Here is a 24275-nt window from a genome sequence, read left to right as displayed (position 1 = left end):
AGGACCTCCCCCCCCTGCCCTCTGCCCCGGTCTCAACCCCATCCTGTCTTGCCTCTCCCGCACCATCTTGGAAGAGAAACTAAAGGGAAGTCACAAAAGAAGGGAGGGGAAGAAGGAGGAGGAAATACAGGAAGAGGAGAAGGAAAAAGAGATGAAGGGAAGTCACAAGAGGACTTGTGAAAGAGATCTAGAAAACAGTGCGTTAATGTTCGAGATAAGGGAAACAGAGTATTGGGTTTTATATCTAGAAGTGTAAGTAATAAGAGTGCGGAGGTCATATTGCAATTATATCTTTCGCTAGTCAGGCCGCACCTCCATTATACGGTTCAGTTCTGGTGCCCCTATTATAGAATGGATATCAATTCACTAGAGTCGGTGCAGCGAAGAATGACGAAAATGATTCCGGGACTTGGAAACCTTCCACATCAAGATAGATTACAGAAACTAAACTTGCATTCCCTAGAAAGACGAAGAGTCCGGGGAGATATGATAGAAGTATTTAAGTGGGTGAAAGGAATCAATAAAGGGGATATAGATAAAGTTCTTGTAATATCCGAGCAGGATAGGACTCGGAGCAACGGATTTAAGTTGGATAAGTTTAGGTTTAGGAGGGAGATAGGAAGGAACTGGTTCACAAATAGAGTGGTGGACGAGTGGAACAAGCTTACCAACTTTGTAGTAAGTGCTGGAACGCTGGAAAGTTTTAAAAGGAGGCTAGATAGATTCATGGATGATAGAGAGTGGTTGTAACTCTCGACAGGAGCTGCCATGCACAGATCAACCGGCCTATTGCAGACTCCTTATGTTCTTATTTTCTTATATTCTTATGAAAGGGAAAAGGAGAAGGAAGAGGAGGGGGTGTAGTGGTACATGTATTTCTCACCTGACACACACACACACACACACAGTAGACGGAAGACAACAAGCAAGTCTCACCTGGCCTCAGAATTTTAGCTTCCTCTCCTGCCTTCACTCTCCCCTCCTCTGCTTTCACCCTCCCCTGCCCTGCCTTCACCCTCCCCTGCCCTGTCTTCACCCTCCCCTCCTCTGACTTACAAGAGGTTTACCGAGCCGTGACCTGACCTGCTCAGGGGTGGGATAAAGGTCTGTACAGCCAATTAAAACATTGCCAACACAAACGTCAACCTTCTCAATTAAAATATAAAGATAGAGCCACTGGACCACCTCCTTGTGAACCAAAGTAGCAAGTTGGATCCTACACCACTTCCTTGTAAAAAAAACTTCTTCTATTACAAACGCTTCAATTTCAAAAGAAAAAAGAGTGACTAACGGACACTATTCTTGCCCTCTCCAGCCCCTCCCTACTGCTTTTCCTCCCACCTTTAGCAGGGCAAAAGATACGATGCTCAGCCAGCTCCATAAAGAACCTGGCCAGAGGTCGTTTAGCTACTGCAATGACGAGACATGAACGAGAGAAAAGCCTGAGAGCTAGAACTAAAATTACTAGTACAAAAGATCAACAAAGGATTTTAAAATACAGCATATCTGGTTCAGCCCGGATACTTTTACTCTTCTACTTTCCTTCAAATTTCTCCCTTATTTACCTTCTCCTAACCCCCCCCCCACCAAGCACTAGCCCTTCACCCTTATCTACAGGCACCAAGTCAAGGAAAGAGATGAGAGAGGTCTGTATAGAAGTGTGACGGGGGATGGCAAGCTTAAGTAATTGGATGAAAGGACGGGCAGAAGAACCCCAGGAAGAGAGAGGAGAGGAAGAGAAGACCTGGGCCAAGAGAAACTTAGGAGACATAACGGGGAGAAAACCGCAGAGGAAGATGAAGAGAAATTAGCAACAAGGGATAAGATGAAGCAGGAGGTGGTAGTTAAGGGAGGGAGGGCGAGGAAGGCAGAGTCGTGAGTGGGAATTACAGCGTGATGAGTGTGGGAGAGTCATGAAGAGCAGCAGGAGGAGGAGGAGGAGGAGGAGAGGAGGCACTACCACCAGGCCGGGAACATACTCAGCTGATGAGTGATGTTTGTAAGCCTGTGTTAATAATGGCTAAATGAGGACACACACACACACACACACACATGCTTGGGGGGGGGAGGCGGCGGCAGGAAATTGCTGGTAATATGGTTAAGTGAGATGTCATGATGGCCATCCACACCACCCCTGGACACCTGTTGCCTCATCCACACTACCTGGGATCCAAACAAAAGCCCCCTAGGACAAACCCCCGCCAGTAAAAGTGCAAAGTAGGACAAGTCCCTCAGTTAAAAGTGGAAAGGAGGAAAAAGTTCCTCAGTTAAAAGTGCAAGTTAGGTTAGGTTAGGAGGAGAAAGGGGAAGGAAAGAGGGAGGGACGAACGGACGAAGGGAGAGGAGGGGGGGTTGAACGTGAGCAGCGGTGTGAGTGAATTATAGGCGAGAGGGACGGCGGCCAGTGGTGTACATTACAGGGCCGCCACAGCAGTTAATGGATGGCGACCAATATGAGACGTGTGTTTACTGCAGGAGCTTGATACTGACCCGCGTGTCGCCTCATATCTGACTCTACCATGTATTTTCATCACCTACACCAGAGACGTCACCGATAGTCACCAAGTGGCCTAGGGAGTCACCAAGTGGCCTAGGGAGTCACCAAGGGGCCTGGGGAGTCACCAAGGGGCCTGGGGAGTCACCAAGGGGCCTGTGGAGTCACCAAGGGGCCTGGGGAGTCACCAAGGGGCCTGGGGAGTCACCAAGGGGCCTAGGGAGTCACCAATGGTCCCAGAGAGTCACCAAGAGGCCCAGAGAATCACCAAACGTCCGGGAGTCACCAAAACGCCCCGAGTCATAGACAATCAACCACAAGATTTCACCAGCGGTCAAACCATTAAAAATACTCATCGTTATCCGGAATTTAGCCGCAGAAAGACCGAGTCAGCAGGTCTGGATTCCTGAGTGTGACGCTGCGGTAAAAACTGTGCACCACTGAACCACCGGTACCAGGTGTGGTCATCACCATGACAACGGTGACAGGTGTGGTTATTATTACAGCTGTGATCACCATAGCAGCGAGTGGGTGGGAAGGTGTGGTGACTCAAGAGGTACGTGAGTGTGTATGTTTGTGTGTGGGCGGCGAGAAAGGGATGTGGGTGGTAGGTGAACTTGGTGTGGCCCCCAACTACCACAACACCCACGCCGGAAGTCTCAACCCACGCCCATCTCTCTCACACACACAATTACCCTCCTCCCCCAACCACCTCCTCACCCCTACTCCACCACGGACGTAACGACCACTAACACGGACATTACCTGGATGAAACGGTCGCCAGGAACACACAGCTGACCAACACGATCCACAAAGTTCAAAAAGAAATCCGCCAACGACCAACGCGGTTCTTCACACTACAAACGGGACGATGAATACCTTACTCAACAACGTAAACCACACGACCACGTCCCCCCCCCCCCTCTCCCGTGGTCGTATAGATGTCTTTCCCACTATAAGTTCCATACAAGCGCCCTGGTCACACTAATACCTACAACTACCTCCACAATCACACTACCACCTCTCACACTATGACAACCACCTACTCCCTGCACCTACCTCACCCATACACACCTGAGCAGGCAGCGGGGACTGTAAGGTAGACCCCCACCCCGTCACAGGAGGGAGAGGGTGTGGTGGAAGTTTTTTGTGGTAGAGGGGCGAGAGAGAGAGGGGGGTGTTGTGGAAGGGGTGAGAAAGGGAGGGGGAAGTGTTGGAGGAAGTAGGTTTGTTGATGGGAGGGAGTGGTTTTGGATTGAGGGTGAGGGATTGTGTGTGTGTGTGTTGAAGGAATGGGGTGTAGTGGAGGGGTGAGTGAGGGAAGGGGTATGATGAAGGGGTGAGGGAGAGAGAGGGGGAATAGAGGTGAAGTGTAACAGCGTCTCTCGTGGGTAATACTGAGAGCCAGACAGAGTAGGGCAGAAAGAGAGAGACAGACAGACATGAAAATTACGCAACCTGCCGAAAACCTTTATATAATTATGCCCAGGACTGACCTACCGTGTAAGCCCTTACCCACGACCCACCTGCCTCACAACCCCCCCCCCCCTCACCACCTAGAGTACAGACACCCATCGTAACTCACTCCCCCCTCCCCCCCTTCTCATTTGCTGTATCACAAAGGATATACAACTTGGGGAGGGGGTGGTACAGGTAGGGGGAGGGGAAGGGGTGATACAGGTAGGGAGTGGGGAATGATAGGGGGAGGGGGTGGAGAGGTGTAGAGTAGTAGTAGTAACAGGTACACCACACCGTGACCTGACCTCTCACCCTAGTCTCGACCTCACTTCCGGTCCAGTCACATTACCCCTCCCAAGGTCACCACCACACGGGTCAGCTCCGCCACCCTCCTCAGCATACACTAAATTATCCCTTTGTTCACTCTCTCTCTCTCTCTCTCTAAGCATTTCCATATACCAGTTCCTCAATTTTCTTTATTCTTTTCCTTCTGTTATTATAATGTTCATCGTTATTTCCAACTCACTTTCTCTTCGTTCTTCCCCTATTTATTTCACCGATTCTATTCCTCCCGTTTCATTTTCTTGTTCACCTTAATATTAACACTAAATAATATCAAGGTACCTATTAATTTCATGAATCCATTTATTTTTTTACTCCTTCACAAACCTGCACAACACCTTTCTTTCACCTACAACACTGTGAACCGGGTATATCTTGTGTCAAAAATATTATTACCCCAGTTTTAGTTACTTTCCAAGTCAGACACGTCACCCACGACGCGAGATACGTTTTATTGACATCCGTGGTTGCTGGGAGTCGGAGGCGTGACAATATTCCCCAGCACCAATCAGAATTACCATCCAATTTGCGTCTGGTACTCCCCCCCTCTACTTTCCCTACTTAAAAAAATCCAAATTACTTTTCCCCATATTTTTCATAATATTTTTTTAAAGAATTATAAATTATTACATTATTAGATACCTTTTATAATAGTGTGGAGTACTTTAAGGTGACCCCATGAATACGTTTTACTCCGTCGGTTCAGAACAGTTTATAAGCTACCATACACAGTTCTCTCATCATCATAACAAAAGCTGCCTCTGTCCACCTGATACTAAACTGATACACCTGATACTAGATTGACTGGTCCACCTGATACTAGATTGACTGGTCCACCTGATACTAGATTGACTGGTCCACCTGATACTAGATTGACTGGTCCACCTGATACTAGGACAGCCATTAAAGCCGCCAGTACAGTTCTTTTAAAAGTGTAATTTCAACAACCTATCAAAACATTTATTACCTTCTTCGTGTAATTGATGTGTAAAGCAGATTAAAAACAATTTCTATTCTCTACTATTAAATCTTAAGAAAAGATAATCTAAATGGTGTCAAGACGTACCAATCCGTGCCACCACAACCGCAGGTAGGGAGGAGAAAAGTGTGTGTGTGTGTGTGGTGTGTGTGGGTGTGTGTGGTGTGTGTGTGTGTGTGTGTGTCGCCCATCACCACCCAACACACAGGAGGGAAACTTGACAAGGTTACCGTGATAACTGCCTCCTGATACCGCCTCACTCACACGCCTAAGCTGACACTGCCTGATACTACACTGGCTGACATCTCCTGACACAACACTGGCTGACATCTCCTGACACAACACTGGCTGACACTCCTTTATAATCAGCCTATATTCGCTTCACAACACCACATGTTTGATTTATTACCATAACAATGAACCTCCGTCAGCATTCCTCTGCTTGGCTCGAACACACACACACACACACACACACACACACACACACTTCTCATTTTTTCGGAATATAACATCAAATTATTCCTCCTCATTCCCCTTTCTCTCACCACCACCCTTCCCTATCCTAACCTAACCATCCCCCTAACCTAACCTAACCAACACCCCCTCCCTAACCTAACACTATCAGAGAGGTCGCGACAACTACCACAACAACAACCCTTAATCTACAACCATCAACAGGTGAGAAAAACAACAAAACAGAGAAAAAAGAGGAAAAGTAGGAAAAAAAAAGAATAAAACACACAAACAGCTTTCACACCACACCCCTAGCCACACCATACACCCCCTCAGTCACATCTTAGCACACCCCCACCACACTTGTAGTACACACACACACACATCCCCTACCACGACCCCCTACCACAACACAGCACAGCCTACCCTACACCACAGTCACACAATATCTAGTCACCCCTCCACCACACCATACTCCACACCCTCCCTAGTCACCGGAAACCTAGTGGGAAAATAGTAGGACTTTCCCTGTGTGTGTGTCCGGGCGGCTTAACCGTGGGCTGAGTTTTTGTTCCTCAAGGGGGCGACACACCCACCCACCCAGCCAACCACACACTTACGCAACCGCACACATATAATCACTTACCCACACCATCCACCCACACACACCCTTCTACCCATTAATCCACACACACACACCCCCTTCTAAATCCACACCCACATATCCACATCCACACGAATGCAGAAGTTTGAGCCAATGAGGGTCGTGTAAGGTATTCGTATATGCGGCGACGGCTCAGGTAACAAATATTATCAACTCCCAAACTTAACTTACAGACACAGAGTATATCCCTAGCTGTCAAGATAAGATAACGTAACCTAGCTATCAAGATAAGATAACCTTACCTAACACCACCTTAACACCTCCCTAAATACCAAGATAAGATAACCTAACACTACCTTAACACCTCCCTAACTACCAAAATTAGATAAGATAACCTAACCTAACCTCACCTCCAGGCAGTGTTTATGCGTTTTACCATCAGGTGAAATAAGATGGGGGGGGGGGGCTGGGGGCTATTAATCAGATGGTCGGCATAGACAGCAACATAAGTAAATTTGCTGATGACACTAAAATAGGACGAGTTATTAAATCTGACGAGGACTCAGCAAAACTACAGGAAGATCTAAACAAATTTTTCGAATGGTCTGAAAAATGGCAGATGAAATTCAACGTGGACAAATGTAAAGTACTCAGTATAGGAGATGTAAACAGGGAAACCAGATACCAGATGAACAACGATGCCATAGAGAAATCCGACTGCGAGAGAGATTTAGGAGTAATGATAAGTAGGAACCTTAAGCCAAGTAAACAATGTGTTTTTGCTCGTAACAAGGCTAATAAAGTACTTGGGTTCATACAAAGGAGTGTTAGTTACAAGACTAGCGAGGTCATCCTAAAACTGTATCTTGCTCTTGTGAGACCACACCTGGATTACGCAGTTCAGTTCTGGTCACCGTATTACAGAATGGATATAGAATCCTTGGAAAGAACTCAGAGGAGAATGACCAAGACTATTCCCGGGCATTAGGAACCTTGAGTAGAGACAGGTTAAAGATCTTAATTTGCACTCCTCGAGAAACGTAGAGCGAGGGGCGACCTGATAGAGGTGTGGAAGTGGAAGTCAGGGCTAAACAAAGGACATTACAAAGGTACTCAAACTATCCAACCAGGAGCGAACTCGTAACAATGGTTTTAAATTAGACAAATTTAGATTTAGGCGTGAAATAGGTAAACACTGGTTTGGAAACAGAGTAGTGGATGAATGGAACAAGTTACCAAATATCATCATTAACTCGAATACGCTGAATAGCTTCAAACATAGGTTGGATGCTTATATGAGCGATAGGGGTTGGGTGTAAACGGGACTGACCAGTATGGGCCAACAGGCCCGCTGCAGTTTCCTCCATTCTTATGTTCTTAAGGATGTTGGGTGGGGCTGGGTGAGGTTGGGTGGGACTGGGTGGGGCTGGATGAGGTTGGGTGTGGCTGAGCGTGCGTCATCAACTGCAGTTTAGAGGTAACAATGTAATCACCCCATTAGCGTGACCCTCGTGGCCCTGGGCTGCACTAACACCCCTCCATTACCCACACTTGTATCTAATTCCCAGTGACCTCCACCACACCCAAGAGGCCAACTAATGTATGATAAAAAAAAGGACGTTTAATCTACCTCTACCTCCAACCCCCTTTCATATCCACCAACACCCCCTCTACCTCCTAGTAACAGAACGTAAGAGTCAGTGTACAGGGGGGGGTCCTAGTAGCATAACCTACAGTAGGGGCAGGTCCTAGTGATGAGGATATCCCATGAGGCAGGATTCCTGAGCGAGAAGTGAAGAGCAGGGTGGCAGGTGGGGGCTAGTGAGAGAAGGATGGCAGGGTGACATGCGAGGGCTAGTGAGGGCAGGCGAGGGCTAGTGAGGGCAGGATGGCAGGTTGACATGCGAGGGCTAGTGAGGGCAGGATGGCAGGCGAGGGCTAGTGAGGGCAGGATGGCAGGCGAGGGCTAGTGAGGGCAGGGTGGCAGGCGAGGGCTAGTGAGGGCAGTGGACCACAACACGGTAGGGAGGAGAACAATGAAGGGAGGACCTCTTGCCCTCTCCTACTGGTCTCCCATGAGGCGGTACGGAGACCATCCCTTCCTCCTTGAGTCTCCTCTTCACCCGTTATGTGCGAGAGAGAGAGAGAGAGAGAGAGAGAGAGAGAGAGAGAGTGTGTGTGTAAGGTAAAGGCATAAACACGTGCTAATAACCGGGTATAAATAACAGAATATGATAATTAAGAAACAGAGGAATAAGGCATAAGATACACCTGTAATTGGCAAGGAAATAGTTCGTAATAATTGGGAAAGGAACAAAAATATCCAATAAATAGATGAAACAAGAAATAGTGAGAAAGCAAATGATAAGTAGAAACCGGATAAGAAACGGACAAAAACACGTATCTGGTAATTAGGAATAAGGAATAAATATAATTGGAAAGATATAACAATTGACAATAGAGAATAGACAGTAACTGGGAACACGCAGAAGACATAATAATTAAAACATAAGAACAGACAAAGTATAAAATCAGATAATTAGGCATAACAAAGGAACGACAACAAACAGAAGGAAAAGAAATGGGAAAGACGTGATAATTATTGACCCCGAAAAACTACACGTGTACACAAACAATCACCCATAAAAATAAATACTCACTCACACGCAGGTAAACACTCACAGTCAAGACACTTACCGTTCTTAAGTTTGTTCTCCTCGGCCGCCTGCCCGTTGGGGAAGATGGTCTTGACGAAGATCCCCATACTGCCCTTTGGTGAGTCCCGTCCTCCCACGATAGAGAACCCGAGGGACTTCCTACCTCGCCCCTTCTCGAACGCCACCGTCTGTACGGACATGGAGAGGCTCTTGGGGCGACGTGGCAGTGTCGAACTCAGTCCCCGGGGTTCTGTTCTGGAGGGGGAGGGAAGTTTGATGGACCCCGGCGGGCAGGATAATCTTTGGAAGACAGGCGGGTACTGTCTGCTGCTACTGCTGCTGCTGCTACTCCGGGGGGACTTCCTGACGGGCGTGGTGGGCGTCGACTGCGTCTCTATCAACACCTGTTTCTGGGGCGTCGCCTGAAGCCTCGGGATCAAGCTAAGGTGTTTGGCTTCCCGCTCGTGAGAATCTTCAGGTTCTACATGTATGAGTTTCGACTTGTAGATGTCACTGAGGAAGGCTTTATCGCCACACAGTCTCACGTCACTCGCTGAGGAATATCTCACATCGTTCGAGTTTCTAACATCATGGGAGGAGGAATATCTGGCTTCGCCGTTCACGTAGCGAGGCAGGTTACACTTTCTGGACATGTACACGTCGTAGTAGTCAGCGCGGGGGTGACGTGAGGAGGTGACGGGTGTGGCGGTGGTGGCAGGCGTCGACGGTAAGGACGTTGGGAGGTTGGATGGTAGAGATGCCGGGCTCTCAGGCATGGGGACGGTGACGGACACAGAGCCAGATACAGACACCGTGGCTCGTGAGGGATCATAACCCGGCAGGTAAGACTCCAGGGGCGCCAGGGTGGTGTAGTCCGCATAATCATCATAATCGGAGTAAGAACCTCTCCGGCGGGGGAGGCTTCGGTCTGTGTATCCGTCTAGGTGTTCTCGCCTCACTCCAAGAACCTCTTCGGCGGTCAGGAGCTCACTCCTGAAGGCTCTGCCGGAGGCGTAGAGCTCACCACACGCTTCACTCAGCCTCTGGGCAGCCTCCACCTCGGCAGTCTTTTCATCCTGGGTGGGGTAGGAGGCGTTGTATTCCTGGTGGTGGTGCACATCCACCTCCCTGGCGATGACAATGTCCACCTCCTTGGGTGTACTGCGCAGGATGTGTCGCGCCTCGTCCAGCGTCACCCCGCGGAGCCGCCGACCGTTCACGTTGATAATCTCGTCACCCACACGGAAGCGGCCGTCTCTGTCGGGGACACAAAACACTATTATTACCACCACATACAGCACATTACAGTATCTGTCTAACCAATAATCATCCTTTACTATATATTCATCACAACACAACTGACTGCCAACACGTATGTATTGAAATCCACCCAGAAAGTCTAAGACGAAATTGTGTAAACGTTTGGCTTTAAATATCTTGACACAGCTATTGGCGAATGTGGTGTACTGGAGAACTACCTGGAAGGGGACGGAGGGTGGAGGGTGGGGTGAACTGTGTAAGATACCCTAATCTTATGGTGAAATAAGCAAGAGGTCACCAGTACACACGTCATTTCCGGCAACTGTTTCTATGGGCAGGTGATGCCATCAACGCGGTGACCAGCTGTGTATACAAGGTGGGCGTGATGGCTACCGCTCACACCGAGACCACTAGTCCACCGCTACCATATGTAACTTACCCAAGCTATTAACTTATGACTGATACTCGAGATAATAGTTGTTTCAGAGTCCTTCACTTCCCAAACCTCCAGTACTGAATAACTTCCTTGTTGTCGAAATCTAAGTCATTGTTAACAATAAACATGATTATCATTTGATTAGGGCAGGTTAGGTTAGCATTACAGTGGTTAATCTTTAGGTGAAATAAGCTGGGGTGCCTAACGTTCATGTGACTCAGCCATCTTCACTATTAAACCCCCTTATAAATAAATAATAATAATGTATAACCCGTTTAGATAACTTCAGTCACCCAAGAAGGCAGACGGTGGGTTCTGTCTGCGGGCGACACGATCTGAATGCCAAAACTCTAGGTGAGAGACACCCCGAAGGCCTCGTATTAATGAAGGCGTCCCTCCCTCAGGCGCCGCGGCCACCTCCTCACCCACCCACCACCCGGTCAACACCACCCATCCACCCACCACCTGGCCAACACCACCACCACCCACCCACCACCACTCACACCGCGCTCAATGGTGTCAGTTCCCTCGTTACTAAAACACTATACAAAGGTAAAAGATTTGTTGGGCTCTAAGATATTGAGCTGCCTTCTTGTTTATCACTGTTTGTATACTGTACCTGCACCGTCTAGGTATGTTGTTTACCTATACTATGCACACTGTGTACCTGCATTTTCTATGTAAATAATGAACTCGCTTGAAGATTTTAATGAATAAATATCCATCAATCTAACTGAATAAGGAGTATCCAGATATGTAAATACCGCTTAGTTAAAAAGATAAGTGCGTCTTGTAGTTGTTTACATACAAGGCTAACTAACTTACAGGTACAGCTAAACTGAACCACGTGTGTGTGTGTGTGTGTGTGTGTGTGTGTGTGTGTGTGTGTGTGCAGTACGTGACCAATCCAACCAAACCCAACCTAAGCCAACCAAATCTAAACCAACCACACGTAACCTAACCCAACCCCGAGATGCATCAACCAACTATCTCGCAAGGCTCAGCAGAAGTTTCCACGCCAGGAGACGCCCGTAGGCTACAGTGGCACACGTACATGTGTGTGTGTGTGTACAGTCAACCACCTCTCAAGGCCGGCCTGTGGTTGGTCTGCCCAGCTGCCTTGCCCCGTGGTGCCCCTTTATCGACACGCCAAGGTGGGCGGGCATACAGGGGGGGAGAAAGGTGAGGCCAGGGGAAGGATGGTGAGGGCCAGGAGGGGAAGGATGGTGAGGGCCAGGAGGGAAGGATGGGGAGGGCCAGGGGGGTAAGGAAGGTGAGGGCCAGGGGAAGACGGTGATGGCCAGGAGGGGAAGGATGGTGAGGGCCAGGGGGGTAGGATGGTGAGGGCCAGGGGGAAGGATGGTGAGGGCCAGGGGAGGTGGTGAGGGACGGGGAAGGATGGTGAGGGGCCAGGAAAAGGAGAGGGCCAGGGGCATGCGCAGATGGGGGGCCAGGGCAGGCGCAGATGAGGCCAGGGGGGCAGGCACAGGTGAGGGGCCAGGGGCAGGCACAGGTGGGGCCAGGGCAGGCATGTGAGGGGGCCAGGGGGAGGAAAGTGAGGGCCAGGGGGTAGGACGCATGAGGGCCAAGGAGTAGGATATGTGAGGGCCAGGGGCGGGACAGGTGAGGGCCAGGGGGTAGGGTCCAGGTGATCGGTCTCAAGGCCGCTGCTCGCGCCATCCTGGAGCCTGGCCGACCCCACCTCCGCTACTGTTGCTGCTACTTTTGTTATTGTTGCTGCTGCTGTTGTTGTTGCTATTACCTGTTACTGTTTTTGTTATTGTTGTTGCTGCTACTGTTATTGTAGCTGTTACTTTTCTTATTCTTGTCGCTGCTGTTGTCATTACGGCCTCACATACTACTGGCACTGTTACTCTACAGCTGCCGTTACTGGTGTCAACTGTTACCTGCCTACACCAACTGTTGTCACTTTTCTGTCAGGTCACACATGGAGACTCAGCAGGTATTTTCGGCATCATTTGTCTTGCTGGTTCAGTTAACAGCACCGCCGCCTCAGCTGATGACGTCGACGCTGCAGGTGTTCAGACCCCCGCCGCCACGATGATACTCCAAGCAGGTAATAACCCATACCCACCTCCCCCTCCCCATGACGCCTGCTGCTGAACCTACGGCCTTCCTCCCTCACTCCTCTCCTTATTACGCCTGCTTCTGCTGAACTTACTTCTACTTCCCTCACGTCCCTGCTGTGTAAAAGCTGCTGAATCTCCCCCTGCTTGCTGTTGCTGGGGGCGAGGATACATTAGCAGGTGCGGCCACCACCACTACTGCTGCTGCTGCTGTCCCGTCGTGTGCTGCAGCTGTGACCAATACCTAGATTCCTCCCGCTCGCCAGGTGAACTCATTACCTGCCGGGTGAACTCATTACCGGCCGGGTGAACTCATTACTGGCCGGGTGAACTCATTACTGGCCGGGTGAACTCATTACCGGCCGGGTGAACTCATTACCGGCCAGGTAGACATTACCGGCCAGGTGAACTCATTACCGGGCACAGGTGAACTCATTACTGGCCGGGTGAACTCATTACCGGGTGAACTCATTACTACCGGCCGGGTGAACTCATTACCGGCCGGGTGAGAACTACCGGCCGGGTGAACTCATTACCGGGCACAGGTGAACTCATTACTGGCCGGGTGACTGTTACTTCATTACCGGCCGGGTGAACTCATTACCGGCCGGGTGAACTCATTACCGGCCGGGTGAACTCATTACCGGCCGGTGAACTCATTACCGGCCGGGTGAACTCATTACCGGCCGGGTGAACTCCGGGTGAACTTACTGGCCACTCATTACTGGTAAACTCGGCACTGGCCGGGTGAACTGAACTTGGCACTGGCCGGGTGAGCTCAGCACTGGCCGCTGAGCTCAGCACTGGCTGGGTGACTCAGCACTGGCCGGGTGAGCTCAGCACTGGCCGGGTGAGCTCAGCACTGGCCGGGTGAGCTCAGCATTGGCCGGGTGAGCTCAGCATTGGCCGGGTGAGCTCAGCACTGGCCGGGTGAACTCAGCAATAATTACTCCCATCACCAGTTATTTCTAAGTCGTTATAACTTACGGAGCCCCTGCAGGCAGGGAGCACACACTGTCAGCAGCACCAGAGGCAGTGTGTGTGTGTGTAGGTATGTATGTATGCATGTATGTATGTGTGTGTGTGTGTGTGTGTGTGTGTGTGTGTGTGTGTGTGTATGTATGTGTGTGTGTATGTGTGTGTGTGTATCTATGTGTGTGTGTATCTGTGTGTGTGTGTGTATCTGTGTGTGTGTGTGTATCTGTGTGTGTGTGTATCTGTGTGTGTATTTGCGTGTATTGTGTATGTGTGGGCGTGTTTTTCAGCAGCTAACTCTGCCCCTCCTTACAGTATGAGTCGTCCTCTTAAGACTCTCACTTGACGTAACTCATAAACATGAGCCACTACCGCTCATTCACTCCAACATAAACAATAAGACCATAACGCAACAACCTGCCGCCCTCCACAATTAAGACAACCTGCAAACAATGGCTCAGTAACCTGGCCCGCCCCCTGTACAGGCGGCCCCATAACGCCTGCTGTAGGGACGAGGGGACCATGATGTACCACCCTGCCCCGTACTCACTAACAAGTATTAATTCACCACACAAGAGAAAGTTCAGGTCACGACTTGTCAAGGAGTCTCGTTAACGACACACATTACCCTAAACTGTAAGGTAGGAGAGCACTGTACTGTACCACAAGGGAGACACCACAAATAATGATGGTGATAATGAAGAAACAAAACCTAAACGATGTTATGTACTGTACCATGGCAAGCTTACCTGTCTGTGAGGCCGTTCTTCTCGATGTGGGCGATGACGTAGCCGGTGGTGGCGCCGCGGGAGTTCCTGCGGGCGGTGATATAGATGCCCAGTTCCCCAGTGTGGTCTTTCACCAGCCGCATCAACCTGAAGGTGCGAGGGGTGGGGGAGTGAGCCAAGGATACCGGCAGGGAGAGTGGTGCTGACGAGTACGTCTCCGGCAGTGGTCGGGTGAGTGAGGCAACCCTCAAGTGTCCCCTCAGGGGCGTGCTGCCCTCCCACCAGGGGCAGCGACTCTCACCGTCCTCCCCCGCCTCCCGGAACACGCTGAGGGCGCCTCGTAGTGGACTTAAAGGTGAGGTGCGCCGCTCCAGTTGTGATGCGAGGAACCTCTGACGGCGGCTGATTAGATCCTGGGGGTCAGACAGTCGCCGCGGGCCCCGGGGCCTCCCTGGCACCAGCTTCTCCTCGTCCGTCAGGTTGTAGACAAGCGGGGAGGACTGAGGTACATTCTGCTGGCGGCTATACCGGGACGCCCTGCACCCGTCGGTGTAGTCCTCGCTGTAGCTGGGCGTCGCTGTGCTCGCCTGACCATAGTCACACGTCTTGCTCCTCGACTCCGCTTTTGGCAAGTCACCCAGCTTGGCGTATTCGGGTTTGACGTAATTATCGAGTTTAGGATAATTATCAGGTTTAGAATAATGATCGAGATTAGGATAATTATCAGGTTTGGTGTAGTTATGAACATTAGGATAATTATCAGGTTTAACATATTTCTCTAATCTGGCATAATTATCCAGTTTAGCGTAGTGGTCATAGGCGGGATGGTCGGCGCCTGTGAGGGAGCCGGAGTCAGAGTTGGTCTCTGAGTGACTCTCAGTACTCACGCCGGAGTCAGCGTCACTCTCGGTCTTCTTCGCCCGAGCTTTTGGGGACTCGTGTCGTGCCCCGCCTCCGTCACTCTCGTAGCCGCTCTCGTTACTACTGAGGTATACGGCCGCCGACCTGTGCTCGCTGCGGCTCCTGTATCTGTGGGGGCGCTGCGGGAGACACGACCGCTTTTCCTCTTTCTGCACGGGGGAAAAGAGGATGTCGGGTTCCGTGATGGCCGTGGCGGAGAATGAGCGAGTTCGAGGCTGTAGTGGTGCTGGGATCGGGTGGAGGCGCAGCTTGAGGCCACTCATCCCTCGGTGGGCAGGGTTAATGGCGCAGTTTTCTTCAGATACCGCTCGTAATTTTTGTCGTATCAATTCTTTCGTGTCTTCGTCACACACAGAATCCCGTAACGTTGTCATCCGTCGGTTGGGTGGACGAATCGGGGTGTCGGCGGGGGTCTGGGTGGTGGGGGGCTCCTGGGGCTGGTTCTGGGGGGTGGCTGGAGGGCGAGAGCGTAAAAAGGCGTGAGGGAAGGAGGCTCTGGCGCCCCCCAATGAGGAGATGTTTTCACAGCTGACGGTCTTGGTGGGGAGGTAGGTGGTGGTGGGGGTGGTGGTAGTGGTGGTGTGGGTGGGCGTGGTGCGGGTCAGGTCCACACCAGCTGCGGGGTCCTCAGCCGCCAGGTACGTGCCCAGCTGTGACGCAGAACACGAGCGGTACAGGTGGCGGCCCTCAGCGCTCCGACTCTCTGGTGAAGGTGTCCCTGGCACCGACCTTCCGCCCCATGATAACCCCGGCAGCGGTGTTGACGGCGACGTGGTCGTTGAGGTCACAGATCTTCACAAAGAAAAATTATTATTATTGTAACACTTATGATTATAACACCCACGCTTAAACCTACATCATTACTCTGCCTCCAACATCTGGTGTTATGATAGCTGATGAAACACACACACACAAACAATGAAGGATATTTAGTGCTTACTCACAACATACTGAACTAATGCACTTTGTTCATACGTTAGTTATCATCCCAAGTTGCGTCATTCAGTTCTCTTTACAGTGTTAATAATTGACACTCACACCACAACAGTTACTGGAGGCTCTAGAAATACTCCACGAAACAACTAACATAAATAAAACAAATAATGGCGTCTTTGAGGCTCGTGGCCTTGATAATGGTTTGTCTATTATGAATTTTCACTGAATCTGTTTTAATAAAGACTTAATGTGGTGTGTGATGAAGGAAAACCCGACTTGTGGGACTTCCTCGCCTCAGAGAACCAATAAAATACCACAAAACTCTATTCAATTTCAGCAGAAGCAAACTACTGTTCTTACAGACGCTCAAGTAGGACGGCAGCTGTAAGCAGTTCGTTCCTGCTAATCCTTCAATGATGGTGGTGTTATTTGGCCTCAATGTCGGGTTTACCTTCATGAATTCAAACAAACCAATGTCAAGGGAACAAGTGTAAGACACCTTCATCCCCAGTGGAGGGGGACATACTAAACCTGGTGGAGAGGGGTCTTACCTGGTGGAGGGGGGTCTTACCTGGTGGAGGGTCTTACCTGGTGGTGGGGGTCTTACCTGGTGGTGAAGTCTTTACCTGCCGTGAGGTAGGAGGCTGGAGGGTGGGGTAGGGGGTCTTGCTTACCTGAGGTGGGAGAGAGGGGTCACCCCACCTGAGGTGAGGTGGGGGTCTCCCACCTGGGGTGGAGGGTCTTACCTGGTGGTAGGGGGTCTTCACCTGGTAGGTGGGGGGTCTTACCTGAGTGGTGGGGGTCTTACACCTGGGGTGGGAGGGTCTTACCTGGTGGAGAAGTCTTACCTGGTGGAGGGGTCCTTACCTGGTGGAGGGGTCTTACCTGGTGGAGGGGGTCTTACAATTGGAGGGGTCTTACCTGGTGGAGCTGGAGGGTGGTGGTGGGGGTCTTACCTGGTAGAGCTGGACCTGGAGGGTGGGGTGGTGGTGGGGGGTCTTACCTGGTAGAGCTGGACCTGGAGGGTGGTGGTGGGGGTCTTACCTGGTAGAGCTCGACCTGGAGAACCTGCCGGAGTTGACCTTCTCTTTGCTGGAGGAGCGAGTCAACTGCTCCAGCTTCTTGCCTACACGCCGCCCCCACGTGGCCAGACCTGACATACAGAGACACGAGGTGAAATGAACATCTTTTCACCTGGACGGTGATAATGATGGCACTGATGGTGGTGAATGTGATGAAGACAATGGAATATGATGATGATGATGATGATGATGATGACGACGACGACGACGATGGTGGTGGTGATGATGATGGTGATTATAACAAGAACCAATAATTTCCCTGTTTACAATTAACTAAAATAAACAAACATTAACCAATACATAATTGACCTAACAATCACTGCCATTAAGTGTGACCATTATCTACCTGGTGCTTAATGACTGCTGTAGACGATTGAACTACCACAACACACAGGTATACTACGTGTTGACCTTAATTGTTGGTTTACTTGTGGTGTATCAGAGGAATATAACCCTAACATAATGTACACACAATTAGCAGCGTGGGAAAGGTGTATAATAGTCAGTCTGGCGCGCGCACACACACACGTATTCGAGTTATGTATAAATCAAATGGTAGTCTGTATATTTTCAGCCACCGGCTGCAACTCTATTAATAAACCGTTTATTATTATTATTATTATTATTATTATTTACACACACACACACACACACACACACACACACACACACACACAAAGGGTTCCGAGGTTGAATAACGATGAAAATTCCCAGACAACAACAGGTGAGCACAGGTGTATCCGGAGCTAGAAGGTGACAGGTGTACAGGAAGGGGGTTGGTCAGGTAAGGGAGGGGGAGGCCAGGTGAGGGAGGGGGAGGCCAGGTGAGGGAGGGGGAGGCCAGGTGAGGGAGGGGGAGGCCAGGTGAGGGGGAGGGAAGGGGGTTAATGAAGGACACACATGTTCTTATGTGTACATCTCTGACCTCACTCAATGACCTCATCGCAAGGACATCATCATCAGGTTGACCTCTGAACACAACTACGCATCCTCTCTCTCTACAGAACATAAGAATGGAGGAAACTGCAGCGGGCCTATTGGCCCATACTGGGCAGTCCCGTTTACACCCAACCCCTATTGCTCATATAAGTATCCAACCTATGTTTGAAGCTATCCAGCGTATTCGAGTTAATGATTATATTTGGTAACTTGTTCCATTCATCCACTTCTCTATTTCCAAACCAATGTTTACCTATTTCACGCCTAAATCTATTTGTTTCTAATTTAAAACCATTTCCACTAGTTCGCTCGTTTAGCCCTGACTTCCATTTACACACCTCAATCATATCGCCCCTCACTTTACATTACAAAGGTACTCAAACTATCCAACCAGGAGTGAACTCGTAACAATGGTTTTAAATTAGACAAATTTAGATTTAGGCGCGAAATAGGTAAACACTGGTTTGGAAACAGAGTAGTGAACGAGTGGAACAAGTTACCAAATATAATCATTAACTCGAATACGCTGAATAGCTTCAAACATAGGTTGGATGCTTATATGAGCAATAGGGGTTGGGTGTAAACGGGACTGCCCAGTATGGGCCAATAGGCCCGCTGCAGTTTCCTCCATTCTTATGTTATCTCTCGAGGGAGTGCAAATTAAGATGCTTTAACCTGTCTCTGTACTCACGGTTCCTAATGCCCGGGATTAGTCTTGTCATCCTCCCCTGAATGCAAATTCTAGGGATTCTATAACCATTCTGTAATACGGTGACCAGAACTGAACCGCGTAATCCAAGTGAGGTCTCACAAGGATATAGTTTATTACACACTGTCATTCTATTAAATATTACATGCACGTTACTTTGTTTCATATCTCTTTAAAAACAAGCCTAATTTAAACTAACCTAACCCAATAAAACCTCATGCTGATGTTACCCAATATAACCTAACCTAACCAAACTTAGGGAAAACAACCAAATTTAACCTAACCAAAAGATAACATAACCTAACCATACTTAACAATAACTTAACCCAGATAATGTCCGTGTGTTCAACCATGTAAAAACAATCTCTAGTGTGACCCGACACACACAAGAGTCGTCAAAGGTAATACAGTATGAACAGTCACAGCGCAGGGAGTCACATTCTTTACTCCGTTGGGTTGGGTTGGGTTGGGTTGGGTCAGGTCACGTCAGGTCACGTCAGGTCAGGCTAGGTTTATTACTGATGTTAGTTAGGTTTTACTTATTACTGTCGTTAGTGGTAGGGTGTGGTATATTTTGTGGCAGTCTATCAGAGGGGAGTTAGGCCTATGTAATTTCCGTCAGGGGGAGAGTGAGGCGTGGCGAGAGAGAGAGAGAGAGAGTGAGCTGTGGCGAGGAGAAAGGAGAACATTACACCCCTGCAAAATTACCTCCACTGGATACATTAGGCTATGACCACACACACACCACCTGTTTGGTGGCTCTTGCTTACAAACTGGTTCATGTTTTCGCAATAATCAATTAAACAAATAAAATTAATTACCTGCTGACCTCCCCAGCTTATTTCACTACTCTCTATATCCTCACTGGGCTGTTGTTGACAATTCAGTAGAGCATTTTGCTTTACTTTAGTTTATTCTCTTCGATACTGATGGACACAGCTAAAGCCATAGACGGTCGACCATGTCTGTTTCGCTACTGTGGTGAGTACTGGACAGTGTCCAACTCTCACTTGATCAACACAATAACCACAAGCTCTTACAATACCTTTCTTGGCCATCTTTGGGGTGGTAGTGGTGGAGTCGCTGGTGATAGATGGCGTGTTACTGGTGGTGGTAGATGGCGTGTTACTGGTGGTGGTAGATGGCGTGTTACTGGTGGTAGATGGCGGCAGGTCTAGCACCCTGGCAGGCACGGCCGTCACCGTCTGGTAGTGGGGAGGTGCGCCGCCCTCCTTTCCCTTGGTCACCTTACCCATGGCCGCTACTGGTGTAGACAACACCTTCCTGGCGGAGGTTTTGTTCTCCAGGGGCGTGGCGGGCGGGGTGGCAGGCCCGCCCTTCTGACTCCCTCCACCACCACCATCCTTGGATGGGGTGGTCACCAGACGTGGGTCACAGTGGCGGCGCCGGAACAACCGCATCCTTCCTCTCTTCCTTCCTAAAGCTTCCTTCCTTCCTTCCTTCCGTCCGTCCTCTCTAGGGCTTCCTCTACACACCTGCTGGGCGCCTCACTCTGACGCGACGCAACGTCACCATGACGGCTACAAACTGTTGGGGGGAAAGAACACTTGTTACTAGGAAAGTTAATTAGTTACATGTGCAACAACTTTCTTCACCACTACAGTGAGCCACAACCCCTCCCCCTCCCTCAGGCAGCGGAGCTCCTCCACCAACACACTTATTTTGTCCCAGGTGCACCTGTACTCTTGCTCTCTCTCTTGTTTACTTTAAGAAAGTGCCACCCTAATCATAGGATGGTCAACAACAACAATAATAATAATAGCAACAATAATATCCACAACGACAAAACAAGAACTACAGCAGTAGGGTAACAACAACAACGAAACAGTTAAATACAATATTACATACCCACACCTGTCCGCCTCACCCACCCAGCGTCCTCCCACAAGGTCGACGTATAAAAACAACACACACGCTGAGGTACAGTTGTTACCCTTAACGAAGTTCCATAATAATTCCTCAAACTTTTAATCAAATCGAAAATTTTTCAATGGAGCACAACTGCCATTTGCCTCTCCCATCCACTGCCCTTCATCCCATCCCCCCATCACCCACCCCCTTCAGCATCATGTGTCTGGCAGCTGCTCCTTCCACACACACACACACATACACACACCTCTGTACCCCATACCTGAGGGCATCGTGTAAGGCGGAGTGTAGGGTTCACTTTTAGATGGGGGGGGCGTTGACCACAAACAAAGAGAGGTGTTAATGATGCACTTTACATGTCAGGTACCAAGATACAACTTCTCTGTGGGTTAAGAGTGTGTGGACGTGACTGAGTGTGCAGCAATGTGAGTGAATGTCAGCAGTGTCCCGACGTACCCACAGATGTCCCCAGGTGCCCACGGGTATCCCCAGGTGCTCACAGGTATCCCCAGGTGCCCGCCACAGGTATCCTGAGGTGTGACCGCAGGCAGTTCTCCTTACGACACTTAAGCCAGGTAATGTCTCACTTAGTGGTGACCAGAGACCAAGTTTGTCCACCCAACATAATCCCTCGCCTTTGTTTACCGGTCCAGGTAAACACTCCTTTTACCCCTTTCTCTCTCCTCCTCCTCCTCTACCTCCCTTACATTATAATCCTCCTCCTCCCCTTTCTTCTTCTCTTCCATGTCATCACCCTTCTTAGACCTGTGTTTCTCTTCCTTGTCATCATCCTTCCTCGACCTGTCTGTCTGTCTCCCCCCTTCTCTACCTTGCCACCATCCTTCCCTGTACCTTGGTAATATAGTCCTCAAATGCGAACAAAATACTAAATTCCTCGGAGTTATTGTTGATGAGAAACTTAACTGGAGAAACCACATACAAGCCATTCACAGTAAAGGCAATAAACAGTGCGGTATCATGTATCACGCTGGACATTCACTCACTCACTCTCACACCAATGAAAGAAATCTATCATGATCTTGTTTACCAACACCTGATACACTGTCACGCACTATGGGGGCCTCTGGCTCTTCGAAAACACAATCTCTGGTTGCTGCATAAAAGAGAGTTGTACGGACAATGACCTACTTGTAAAAAACAGATCACACAAACAAAAAATTTGCTCAATTGGAAATGTTAAAATTCGAAGATATTAACACCTACTGCTGTGCCCTCTTTGTTTAAAAATCTATCAATCACTTGCTTGACAATAATTATTTCCAGTTCCGGAATAATCAGAGATACAACTTAAGGCACCCAGAGTTACTAAGACCACCCCCCATGCGCTCCTCTCAGCCCCAGACCTCCATAAAATATCACGGTGTGAAGGTGTGGAACAACTTACCCCCACACATCCCAGCAAAGACTACGCTCCCTTCCTTTAAATCACCTCTTAAAAAATATCAATTGTCTAACTATTAATATTTCTTGTAACACCTACTATATTTACAGTACCTGCTTTTATTGTACCATCAAAACTGTTTTATCGGAAATTATCATGTAAATAGAAAAGTAATTACCATTGCAATAAACATAATTGCCAACTAGACATAATCCTGACAGCTCTGTCCTCTTGTTCAACCTTATTACTGTACAACCAATGTTGTACTGCTCCCCCATTATACTTACAGTATGTTTTTCAATTCCATTATAACTAATGTATAAAAATAATAATAAATAAATAAAATTAATAAATATTGAAGTGATAACCGTAGTAACATTCTGAGATGTTCTTATTACCACCAGGCTATTGTACTACTACAGATGATACTAAATGTTACATAATACTTCCTTGAGATAAATGTACAGTATATGTCAGGTGCCTACAAGAGAGCTCAGGATCTCAACTGGCTCAGCCATGTTAATATTATGAGCTTTAGTCGACTCTCTATCTGTGTTCTTCTGGCTAAATTAAATGTTTCAAATCAATTCAATTCCTAGACCCGTGTTTCTATCTTTGCATCCTCCACCACCTTTTTTCATCCCTCCGTCACCTCTATCTACATCATCTTATTTGGATCTTTCGTAAACCAAGAGAAGGACCAACACAAAGTAAATCGCCTGCAGTCAAGTTAGCAAAGAGGTCAGATGGGGTCAAGTTTGACTACGTTGGAGTGGATTGGGTTAGATTTGGTTGGACTAGATTGGCTTGACGTGGGTTGGGTTGGGTTGGATTAGATTGGTTGAGTTGGGGTGGCTTGAATTAGTGTGGATTGGGTTGAGTTAGATCGGGTTAACGTGGATTTGGTTGGGTTTAATTGGGTTGATTTGGACTGAGCTACACCGAGTTGGGTCCGGATGGGTAGGGTGTGATCGGGTCTGGTTGGATTTGATCGGGTCTAGTTGGGTTTGATCGGGTCGGGATGAGTTAGGTTTGATCGGGTCGGGATGGGTTGGGTTTGGTCGGATCAGGTCTCTCGCTATGCAGTCAGCCATCACAACGATTACAACATTTGGCACTTAACTCAGGTTGTAGAGTCATGGAGGGAGGGAGACGGCGAGGCGATGGGGAGAGAAGAGTGGGGAGTGGGATGAGGGGAGTTGAGAGAGGCAGTGGGGTGAAGGGATAGGTAGTGGGGAGGGAATGGGTAGTAGGGAGAAGGAAGAAGGGGTGGGTGTGGAGAGAGAGATGGGTGATGGGAAGGAGAAGAGAGAGAGGGACAAGGTAAGAAACGATGGATGGTGGGATGGAGAGAGACGAGAGTGAGGGAAGAGAATAGAGAGGGAGAGAGAGAGGAGGGAGGATCGGCACTGAGTGATGGAAGGATCCTATTCCACTTAGGGTATAATCCTCCTGCCCCTCCCTCCTGACGCTCTTTGTTCCATGCCAGAATCGGATCAGACAGACAGGGGCGGATCTGGGGTTGATGGAGCGGTGGGAGGGGAAGGTGGGGGGGGTGAAGGTGGGGGAAGGTGGGAGGATGGGGTGGAATGATGGCGGGGAGATGAATAGTGAGGAGATGGAGCAGTGGGGAGGGTGAAGGTGGGTGGGGTGAAGGTGGGGTGGGGGTGAAGGTGGGTGGGGGTGAAGGTGGGGAGGGGGTGAAGGTGGGGTGGGGGTGATGGAATGATGGGGTGATAGAATGGTGGGGAGAGGAGAGCTTGTGGTTGATAGGGGAGGGAGTGATGAAGTGAAGGGTGATGGGAAGGTTAGGTGATGGGATAGATGGGAGTGGGGGGGGAGGGGTGTTGATGGAAGGTAGGGGTGAATCCGTGGCGATAAGAGTGGTGAAAAGGGAAGGAATTGAAGCGATGGAAAGGTGTG

General features: G+C 49.2%; 1 protein-coding gene across 1 annotated transcript in view; it reads right to left on the bottom strand.

Annotated features, from left to right (window-relative positions):
- The window catches only part of LOC121856001, a 72879-nt gene that overhangs the window by 6617 nt on the left and 41987 nt on the right, over window positions 1-24275 (bottom strand). The window contains exons 2-5 of the mRNA XM_042351237.1: window positions 20106-20608; window positions 17375-17483; window positions 14495-16186; window positions 9028-10244 (exon numbers count right to left, since the gene is read on the bottom strand). Of these exons, the coding sequence (XP_042207171.1) occupies window positions 9028-10244; window positions 14495-16186; window positions 17375-17483; window positions 20106-20481 (3394 nt within the window). The 5' untranslated portion in view covers window positions 20482-20608. The remainder of the gene's footprint in view (window positions 1-9027; window positions 10245-14494; window positions 16187-17374; window positions 17484-20105; window positions 20609-24275) is intronic.

The sequence above is a fragment of the Homarus americanus genome, unplaced genomic scaffold (assembly GCF_018991925.1).
Source record: "Homarus americanus isolate GMGI-L3 unplaced genomic scaffold, GMGI_Hamer_2.0 scaffold19117, whole genome shotgun sequence".
Classification (NCBI taxonomy): domain Eukaryota; kingdom Metazoa; phylum Arthropoda; class Malacostraca; order Decapoda; family Nephropidae; genus Homarus; species Homarus americanus.
Note: the sequence above shows the minus strand (reverse complement) of the source record. Positions and strands in the feature narration are given on the sequence as shown.